This window comes from Pieris rapae, chromosome 6 (assembly GCF_905147795.1).
Source record: "Pieris rapae chromosome 6, ilPieRapa1.1, whole genome shotgun sequence".
In the NCBI taxonomy this organism is placed as follows: Eukaryota; Metazoa; Arthropoda; class Insecta; order Lepidoptera; family Pieridae; genus Pieris; species Pieris rapae.
This window is the reverse complement of record NC_059514.1, coordinates 6,894,853-6,904,706: the sequence shown is the minus strand read 5'-3', so window position 1 is coordinate 6,904,706 and position 9,854 is coordinate 6,894,853. Positions and strand designations below refer to the sequence as shown.

At 30.2% G+C, this 9,854-nt stretch overlaps 3 protein-coding genes across 3 annotated transcripts; 1 reads left to right on the top strand and 2 right to left on the bottom strand.

Moving 5' to 3' along the window:
• The first annotated feature begins 288 nt into the window (after positions 1–288).
• On the top strand, positions 289–3,066 carry LOC110991337 (chromosome partition protein Smc-like). The gene has a single exon (XM_022256672.2). It carries the CDS (start codon positions 639–641, stop codon positions 1,959–1,961), a length of 1,323 nt encoding a protein of 440 aa, XP_022112364.2. The 5' UTR covers positions 289–638; the 3' UTR covers positions 1,962–3,066.
• A 133-nt stretch (positions 3,067–3,199) lies between these two features.
• On the bottom strand, positions 3,200–7,009 carry LOC110991339 (ribokinase). The gene is made up of 7 exons (XM_045628606.1): positions 6,862–7,009; positions 5,787–5,845; positions 5,131–5,263; positions 4,723–5,007; positions 4,063–4,184; positions 3,561–3,711; positions 3,200–3,475 (listed from the first exon to the last, which is right to left on the bottom strand). The coding sequence occupies exons 2-7, from the start codon at positions 5,843–5,845 to the stop codon at positions 3,287–3,289; spliced, it is 939 nt and encodes a 312-aa protein (XP_045484562.1). The 5' UTR covers positions 6,862–7,009; the 3' UTR covers positions 3,200–3,286.
• An 825-nt stretch (positions 7,010–7,834) lies between these two features.
• Positions 7,835–8,675, bottom strand: LOC110991341 (39S ribosomal protein L17, mitochondrial). The gene is made up of 2 exons (XM_022256676.2): positions 8,381–8,675; positions 7,835–8,253 (listed from the first exon to the last, which is right to left on the bottom strand). Exons 1-2 carry the CDS (start codon positions 8,576–8,578, stop codon positions 7,894–7,896), a joined length of 558 nt encoding a protein of 185 aa, XP_022112368.1. The 5' UTR covers positions 8,579–8,675; the 3' UTR covers positions 7,835–7,893.
• Between the last annotated feature and the right edge of the window lie 1,179 nt (positions 8,676–9,854).

The window sequence follows — 9,854 nt, the reverse complement described above, 5'->3', positions numbered from 1 at the left end:
GTGATGACGATTGTGTTTTAAAGGTGATATAAAGTATATGTCAAATTTTCACGATTTTAAAAATTTAGAAGAATGCTGATGAATTTAAATATTGAATAAATTTTAGTTAATAGTTTAAGGTGATGTGTTAAAATTTCATGTAAATTTTAGAAAATTAACTAACTGTCCAAGTCCGGAATTTTATTTCATAATGAATAACGATATTTTTGCAATGATACTCTTAATATTATGGACGATATTAATTTATAGCCTAAACAAAGAAATTGTTAATATCTCAAAACAAAAAATATCGATATGACGTTTATGCGGGCTTCACTATCATAACTATAAACTAGACAGTAGACAGTAGACACTTGAACAGACGCCATTTTCAGTATTTAATAGTGATTGTTGTGGTTTGTTTCTTAAGTATTTCATATTTTTTGGAATTAAGAATAGTGTGTAATCAATGATTATTACACAATTTAAATTCAATTGTTATTGATTGTCATTTAAATGATACGACAGAATAACTGGTGAAATCTTGACTGAAATATCGCCTGCGCGGGAAATGTGGTTATCTACGATCGTCACTCATAACTAAGAGCTACGTTTTGATAATTGTAGTTTATTAAAAAGGTTCCGTGAAAAATACCATTATGATTGGTTATAAATCAAGAGTTGGAAGGCGTGTGAAAAGTAAGCTAGCGAGAAATTTAGAAACGCTTTATAGAGAAGGAAAATGTCGAGAATGTACAGTAGTAGTAACGCGTATGGATTTTGCCAAGATCTTAGGTAAATTTACTAAAGTTAAAATTCAATACGAAAGTTCAACACCAAAGGCAACAAAATCTTCAAAACAAAACTCTAATATTAAGTTAAAAAATAATGAAAATGGATTAGTGTCACTGAATAAAAATCCATATAACTCTGCAAAAGAACTCAAAAACAAAAGCAATAAAGACAGAACCATTGAGGTTAAAAGACATACATCCAACACATCTAAATCATTAAATGTTTTAAAGGAAAATAATAACTGTAAGTCCAGTGTATTAAAAAAAGTAAACTTCAATATACAGTCTACTCTCTCAGAACATAAAGAATATGGCATTATTTTTGTAAATCCAAATGTAAATGGTGCTAATGATGTAAAATGTAAGATAACATTAGCAGATTTAATTCCACATATAAATAAAAGTTTATTGCCAAACGAAGACTGGTGTATAGAGTTTTTTCCTAAAAGCCTAGAACCAAAGGATGATAAAATGTACAATCGTATAGCAGCAGAATTAGAAGATCTTATGTATAATAAAATAAATACCACCACAGATAATAAAATGGATGACTTTCCATCAATAATGGATATTTTAAATGATAACACTTCTGAAACTGATCAGGCTAAAGACCAAACCCAAGAAAATAAATCAAATTTAAATAATGATGTTGAAGCTATTCTTCTTGGGAATGGTGAAAGCAATGAAACTATAAAAGAAGAAAAAGTTGTTACTAATAAGTTTAAGGAAGATATACCAATGACTCCAAGTACTGAAGTTGAGGAAAGTATACTCAAAAATAATATAGAAAAACCACACAGCCCATCTATATTAGATGAAGCATTAAAGGAGGGAAAGGAACAACATATACCAAGCCAGCCAATTTACGAAGACAATAATGTTGCTAATAAACCTATAGAAATTGCTGTAAAACAAGATAATAGTGAAGATCTTGTTAAAGATGAGACTAAATTACACCCAATAAAGTATGAAGAAGTCACAGAGGTTATATTCAAAAAAATATTAGATGGAAAATGTGACAAATCAGTGACATGCCTAAAAAACTTAAGGTATAATATACAGATAGAGGAAACATCTGTTGAATTTATAGGTGCACCCAAGTATATAACTAGTATAGAAGATATTCAGGTATTATTGGAGATTGTCAATAATACAACCTTAAATAGTGTGTATGTGTTACATATATAGTCTATATGAGTATATTGTTTATATGTATTTTAAAGATGTTAAACAATTATTGAAATACAAGCCTTATAATTGATAATTTAAAACCAACCATAATTTAAGTATACATGTAAATATAATGTTATGCATCCTCAAGAATTTTCCATTATAATTGTTTTGATCAAAGATTATTTAAACCAATATATGCTTAATTGTTACACTGCGGCTATAATTGAATAAGAAAAAAATTACCATCTAAAAATCACTTCAGAATTATATATTATCTCCCTTTAGAATATTTTCACTCTTAAGACTTATATCATGTCTATAGTTACTTATCTAAACTTCTTTATAATACAATTTTATAGATAAGAAGTTATTAAAGTAAGAATGTCCTATATGTATTAATATGAAAGCATGTTTATGAATAAGATATTTATTATTTCAGATTGATCCATTGTCTAATGAGCTGCAATTCTACTATTTATTTAATCTGTAAATTATTACATTTTTGTAACAAGCAACCCCAAAATTTTACTCAATTTATTCCAATATTAATTCCCAACTAAATAAGGAACACCCTGTTCTCATTATATTATATTATAAAAGCTTAACTGTTAAAGAAAACAGTAAGGCTGTCTAATTTATTTAAATATGTTTGATGACATATTTAAACAAATTAGTTAATAAAAAAAAGTAAGGGCTATTTTGTAATTATTTATCATTTAAATTAATGCTGCAATTTTGGACTTGATATGTCTGTTTTAATAATGAGCAATCTGTAAATAATTGCAGTTGAAAACTTTTAGGATTAAGACATTAAATGAATTTTTTGTGAAGCGTAGAATTATGATGACGCACATACAAATAATTTTAAAGTAAATTTAGACTTGTTCATCTTACATAATGCTATCCAATTCCACAGAAACAACTACCTTCATAGATTAGACATTTTGTTACGTCATTGACAAAACCATTTTGTCAAGTTTTGTCACTAATAATTAAAATAAAAAGTAAAATATAAAAATTATAGTAGGAAGATATTTTATTTAATTGCGTATAATTACACGTATGTAATAGGGTAGCAAATATAAAGTTATTTATGAGGTATATGGTACATAATACGTCGAATCACTTTACAATTTACTTATTGTATCTATGTGTGGACTATTCTATTTTAATTAGGTTTTTATTTAATTAAGGTAAACATTAATATTAGTTATAGCGATTGGGACATTGTTTATAGAAAATAAAAGTCGTTATGGCATTATGGTGATTTTTATTTGTGCACTGGACGCATTTTCGTAAAATAAGTACACAACAATGAAAATATATTTATAAATTTGGAATTATAAAATAACGTATTCATAAAGAACTTGAAAAGGGTTATAGTTGTCGGGAAAACTTGGCTGTGTTCCTTCTGTCATAACTGATTTTGTAGCTACGTCACAGGCGGCTCCCACAATTTGATGTAAAGGAGTTTTCTTATGGCTAACTAGAAATTTTGCTAACGCCCCTACAAATGCATCTCCAGCTCCCTGTAAATATATGTTATATCAATTGTCACTTTATATTTAGTAGAGTGTAGGTATCTTCAAATTCCTTTAAAAATACACTACTTACTGTCGTATCGACTGGGACAACTCTTGTACACTGTACATGAACATAAAGATCATCGTCTTTCGTACAATATGCAGCTCCCTTATTACCTAGTGTGATGATGGCTGTTTGACAGCCTAACGCTAAAAGCTTCCTTAGTGCATTTTTGATATTGCTGCAATACAATTAAGTCATGATTGGTGTTATTACCTCTTTAAAGATAAAAATAAAAAGTACGAAATTTTTGCCCATAAAATATCTTATATATCGTAAAAAGATTACTGGGAAAATGCGTCTCCTTAACAAATATATAATGTTGCTATGGAAAATATACCTGTAATAATGATAAATATCTATATTAAGAAGTTAAAGTATTCCAAGCGAATTGCTATAACATTGGAATTACAATTTTGTGAAAATTGCCGTTCTGAAATTAGAGTTATTTAGCACTCTCAGTCTCGTCACGGACGTGATAGACGACGTCAAATCCAGAAAAGATTCTCAACTGTACAATTATCATACTCACGATACATCCACATTAAAGCCGACTAGTAAAGATGCCTCTGGTTCATTTACACATAGTATGTCACAATGCTCTAAAAGTTCTTTAATATTTGTACTGGCCGGTGCTGCATTAAGAAGTCGTATCTGTGAAATAAATCTTTATCAAATCTACTTTATTTTTAAACTGAAACTTTTATTACATCATCCCAAACTTTTTGGTCTGTGTGGCGCATATCGCGTGACGGTCGGCCGTGGGGTAGGGATAAAGTGAAAGGCGCTCGTCATAGCAGCCAAGGCCAATATGGCGGCGCACATAGTTCGGAGCAGCTGACCATGTATAGTGCTCCACGCTATTTTAATATGTGTATATAATCTAAATAATTGTTAATATTATGTATGTCGTACTCTCTAAGACACAGAAATTAAGAAAAATATTAGTTGAAGACTTTAGTCTACTTTTATTAGTCCCATTATCATTCAAATTTTCCAAGTATAAAATAAAGATTGATAAAGCGATTTTATACCCATAATGGAATATTATTCCAAAAATTTTTAGTGAAATGTCTATAACGTGAAAAAAGTTTCACTTTTACCGTGGTTTCATAAAACCACACTACATTTTTTTCCCGTGCAGTTCAAAACCTACTGGTAATTGAAAACATGAAAATATTGCTATACTTACTCCGTTACATGATTTGAAGGCATGGTACGTTGTTTCGATAGGTGTCTCCAATTGACTTATTATAATATCAGCATTCTTTATGAGTTCTTGGGTTTCCTTTATATCGAAGACACTAAGGTAGTTATTAGCACCTGACACAATAACAATTTGATTTTCTCCATTAGCTGATACAGAAATTTGAGCGATTCCAGTAGTAATATCTTTTGTAATCTTTGTATGTTGTGCATTAATGCCGAATTTCGTTAAATTATCAATATATTGTTTTCCCCAGTAGTCGTCACCAACCTGTGTTAAGAAAATTATATAATATTTATACCATTCAACAGTAATTTAAGAAATATTGGATATTTAATATAGTAGCAATCTTAACTACTATAAGCATCTAAAAAAATACTTAATATTGCTTACCCTAGCTATCATGTATGCGTTTCCGCCTAGTTTGGCAGCTGCAACACATTGATTTGCCCCTTTGCCACCAAAGCTAGTCGTAAATTTTGTTCCATGTAAAGTTTCTCCAGGCAATGGAAGTCTAGGTGCATATCTTAAACGCATAGGTATAAATATTGATTTTGTATTATTATATTATAACATGACACCAAAACTTTTATATATATTTTTAATTATACAACACGTGTAGATTCTATGCAATAATGCTAGTCAAGGTTTTCCAAAATATAAGAATAAAAAAATATGCAAATTAGTGGATAGGTGAAAAATCAGCCTAATTCGAAAGTTTGTTGGTTGCTGTACTATTGCATTAGACCATTATATTTCAAAATCATAATCTGTGATCATGAATATATTTTAACTTGATTTTTATTCCTACTATTCTATATCTCTTATATACCTACTTAGGTATGAAAAAAATAACTAATATAAATATAATGTTTGTCTATGGATGATTAAAAAAATAATAAATTGTCTGGAAACTCGTTTTGTTCTTTATGAACGCTTTACATGTACTCAAACAATTATTATTATTATTATTTAGGCATGTAAAAACAGCTGTCACCTAAAAAACTGATTAAGTGCATGTTAAAGGTTTAACTCTATCACCAACATACGTAGTAAAATCAACACTGCAAGATCCAACGACTACTATCTTCGGATTTGCAATCTCCATTTTCTTCTAGGGATGTGACCTCAAGTCGAAAAAATCGATTATTTAATAATCGATTCTTTTTGTTTCAAGATAAATCGATTTGTGAAAAATCGATTTTCGAGGAAATAATCGATTTTTGTAGACATTTCGATTTTTTCATACGTAAAATGCTTGTTCGATATATTATTCATCAGTATTGTTTAAAATTTGACTTAAAAAAATAAAATAAACTGATAAGGGTAAATAATGAATAAAATGACAAATTCGAAGTAAAATTAACTGATTAGTTTAAGTAGTAAACATAATGATAATTTTAAGTATCAAACTTAGAAAAAGAAAAAAAGTTTTCTTCAAGCTTTGAGTTTAAATAATAAACTAAAATAAATAATTGTCACAAATGTTTTGTATCACTAAACAATCGACTAGAATCAAAGTGAAATAAACCGATTAGTTTAAGTAGTAAATGAAACGATAATTGCTAGGTATAAACATTGAAAACGAAAAGAAAGCTTTCTTCACACTTTAAATGAAATTAAATCAAAAAACTTAAGAAAATTATTGCCATAAGTCTTCAGTCAAAGAGTTTAAAAATAATAATTTTGGCAATCGCTTTCCTAAAATGCGGTTCCTAGTTTTTCTGACAATATTTCCCGCTTTCGAAAATAACCTTTCAGCTGGTGCAGAAGTGGCCATAACTGAGAGGTGTTTCAGAGCCAAGGCAGTTAACCTTGGGAAAGTTCCTTCAGAGCTTCTCCATAAATCGAGAGGGTCCATTTTAAGATTTGATAATGGTGCCGCAATATATAAGTCTAATTCTGAATTTTTGGTCATTGACGTATGAGGAGCCATTATTTTTTGCTGGTGTACCTGCCATATATCTTGTCCGTCGTTACAAAAATCGATTTAAAATGCCTAATTCATATAATCGATTTATTAAAAATCGATTTTTACAATTAATAAAATCGATTACAAAAAATCGATCGTAAGAAAAAAATAATCGATTAAAATAAAAATCGATTATTTATTCACATCCCTATTTTCTTCACAGTTCACTTGTCTCTAGTACAACTCACAACAAATCTTTAACTGCAGGGCAAATTTTAAATTATAATCGCTTGACAGCTCCAGCCAACACGTATGTTTAATAGAAAAGTCAAATCAGTAATGAAATATAGAATAATAAATATCGTTATCTCGGCACACATAGAGACCATTGTAAATGAAAACAATAAGGCATAATCTAAATTTTAATCGTTCTCGACATCTAAGTACCTATTAATAGTATTATTGTACTATGCTGAATGTTCACGTGTTATCATACAAAGGAAAAAATTTTATGACCTAAGTATGTATACCTATTGTATGACAAGTGTAAAATGCAATATTATGTACTGTCTGTTATGTTTGTTCCTGGTCCAAATTCAAATTTTTTGACATTGTGAAAATCATCACAAATGGTACTAAAATTATCAGTGAATTGGTTCTTTATATCAATATAATAGACTATCTGTAGTATATAGTAAAAAAATAATATTTTTAACTGACATCAAAAACCCTGGATGAGGCGACTACACAATTCAATATATAATATGTTTATATTCATGTTCATAAATGAACCCTATAATTAAGATATAATAACAACGTACATAAATTAACCTTATAAACAAAACAAATCAAAAATATCTTTATTCACATAGGTAAACAAGTACACTTATGGAAGTCAAAAAAATTAATTGTGAATTTACATTTACTGCCAGTTCTCAAATCAAGGGTGTAGAACGGCAGTAAGAACTGGCAAAAACTCAGTACTCTTTTTAATGGCCAAATTTTTTCTTTTACACAATGTTAATACCAAAACAACATAGGAGCATTTTTAAAGGTTACAACTAGAACACTTGAGATATACCTACATGAGTAGTGCTAAGTCTCAACTGAATTGTACCCTTAGTATATTACAATATAATATTACATTTCTTGTAGGTTAATATAGGTAAACAAGTAAAAATGCAATATTCTAAATTAACTATATTTTACAACTAAAATTTTTAATTGTGTTCTAAATTTGTGGTTTAAACAGATTCATCTGATTTTTCAATTTTCTCAGCCATTTCAGCATACTTAGCTTGTCTATAGTCATATTTAGCAGCATCAAGTAGTATATTCTGAAGCAACTGTCTATTATTTATTTGTTTATTTTGCAAAGAAGGGTAAGGATTTCCTCTTAACTCCAAAACTGCCTTATCTATGTAACGGCCATATGCAGGTTTAGGTGCTTTCAACATACGGGTGTATGCTGAATTACTGTTTTCAAATCGAGGAACTAATACTTTAAATAATTTGTGAACAAGCTCCTTTTCCAGGAGCCAAAAGTCAGCCATCTCCATTGTTGGCTTATGACAATCACCATGATTTATTGCTTCAGAAATCAACTGAAAGAAGAATATTATTATTAGAATTATATTAAAAATAAAAACCAAAATACATAATATGCATGTTATAATTTGCTGTATTTACAAATGTTTAAAGAGAACTGAGTTTCGATATTTTGTTACTGACCCTTTCAGCATACTGTCGAGCTTCATCACCTCGATAATAATTAAGTTCAATCCTTTCATATTTAATTAAACCTGTTACAGTTTTTCTTAGCTTATTTAACCTGCCCTCTGGTCCTTCGGGACAACTTAGGCGACGGTGCTTTGGAGGTACTTTGATTCGCAACTTGGAGACCAATTTGGTAACATCTGCTTGGTTCATTTTGACATAGGAAAATTCTCTTAACGAGAATTCAAATTATTTTAAACTTGTTAGTAGATAGTCGTCTAGGTTAATTTAAATATATGTATATATATTATTTTGTCAAATTCGCTAGGAGAAATAATGTTCTGTGATCACCACAGATGTACTAGATAGTAAGTGCCTCCACTCTAGTAAACTGTAAAGTCACAAATTAAATTCAGAGATATATATTTAAGAGAGAAGGCATTAACGTGATATACTTAAGTTCGAGCGAAACAGAGTATCAGTTTTTCTGTCTCTATTTGCGTATCGGGATTTGTATTCCAACGAGCCCTTGGTGGTAAACAAGTTTTCACCGCTTACTGATAAATCTGTGAAACCCAAGTCAAACCCATATTTTAAAACTTTAATCTCGGGGTGTATTTAAAGTGTCAGTCAGAATTAAAACTGTAAATACGACAATCCCAAACATATTTTTCAGTGCAAATCGACTAAATTGCGAAAAAAACCTACGTCAAGTAGTTGCTACACTTCATGTCCTTTGTAAATAGTTGGATTATAGCTCGTTGGGGCTATCAGTGATAGGGTGGACTAGTGGCTGTAGCATTATGCATTATTCAATTTACCCCCCGCGACGGCCCAAGCCGAGGTTCGAGTCTCACAGGAGACACCCTTGCGCGAGTCGCGGGAACCCCACCCTTTCCGGCTGAGCTAAGCTCGCCAAACAGCCCGTGCTGAGCTGTAAAGGCCCTTAAGGCCAACAGCGAGATTCCATTAAAAAAAAGTGGCTATAGCAATTAAATCAAACGTTAGTAATACTTGTAACATTGTGTTTACTTGTTGAAATATATAATGAATCTATAAATGACAACGCACATCAAAAGAAAAGAAAACATGATCCAAATTCAAACGTAGTGCATCATAGACAATTATATGTGGACAGCACCTTCCAACAACCAGCACTTGAATAAATTTTCTACTTTTTTCAGTTTTCCGAATGAACCGTATTTAAATAATAAATGGACTGAGTGTACGGGTAGATTAAACTGGCGTCCAACTCAAAACGGCAGGATACGCTCAAAACACTTTGAAATTAATTGTTTTCAAAAGAAAAAAAAGAGTGTGTGTACTTATGTACATATGGAAAAAAAACTAAAATGGAGTAGTGATTAACGATAAATATTAAAATTAATCAAAAAGATTTAAATAACTGATGATGATGCGGATGATGGAGTGAAATAGTACGCATTAGAGGAGGCCTGCGTTCAGTAGTGGCTTAGGTTCAGTAGTACAG

Coding starts and splice junctions, on each gene's coding strand:
- LOC110991341 (XM_022256676.2), bottom strand. CDS start 8,578: ATGAACCAAGCAGATGTTACCAAATTGGTCTCCAAGTTGCGAATCAAA. Junction 8,254..8,380: donor CTCGACAGTATGCTGAAAGG/GTCAGTAACAAA, acceptor TTCTTCTTTCAG/TTGATTTCTGAAGCAATAAA.
- LOC110991339 (XM_045628606.1), bottom strand. CDS start 5,845: ATGGAGATTGCAAATCCGAAGATAGTAGTCGTTGGATCTTGCAGTGTT. Junction 4,185..4,722: donor CCTTCAAATCATGTAACGGA/GTAAGTATAGCA, acceptor TTTATTTCACAG/ATACGACTTCTTAATGCAGC. Junction 3,476..3,560: donor TTGTCCCAGTCGATACGACA/GTAAGTAGTGTA, acceptor ATATATTTACAG/GGAGCTGGAGATGCATTTGT.
- LOC110991337 (XM_022256672.2), top strand. CDS start 639: ATGATTGGTTATAAATCAAGAGTTGGAAGGCGTGTGAAAAGTAAGCTA.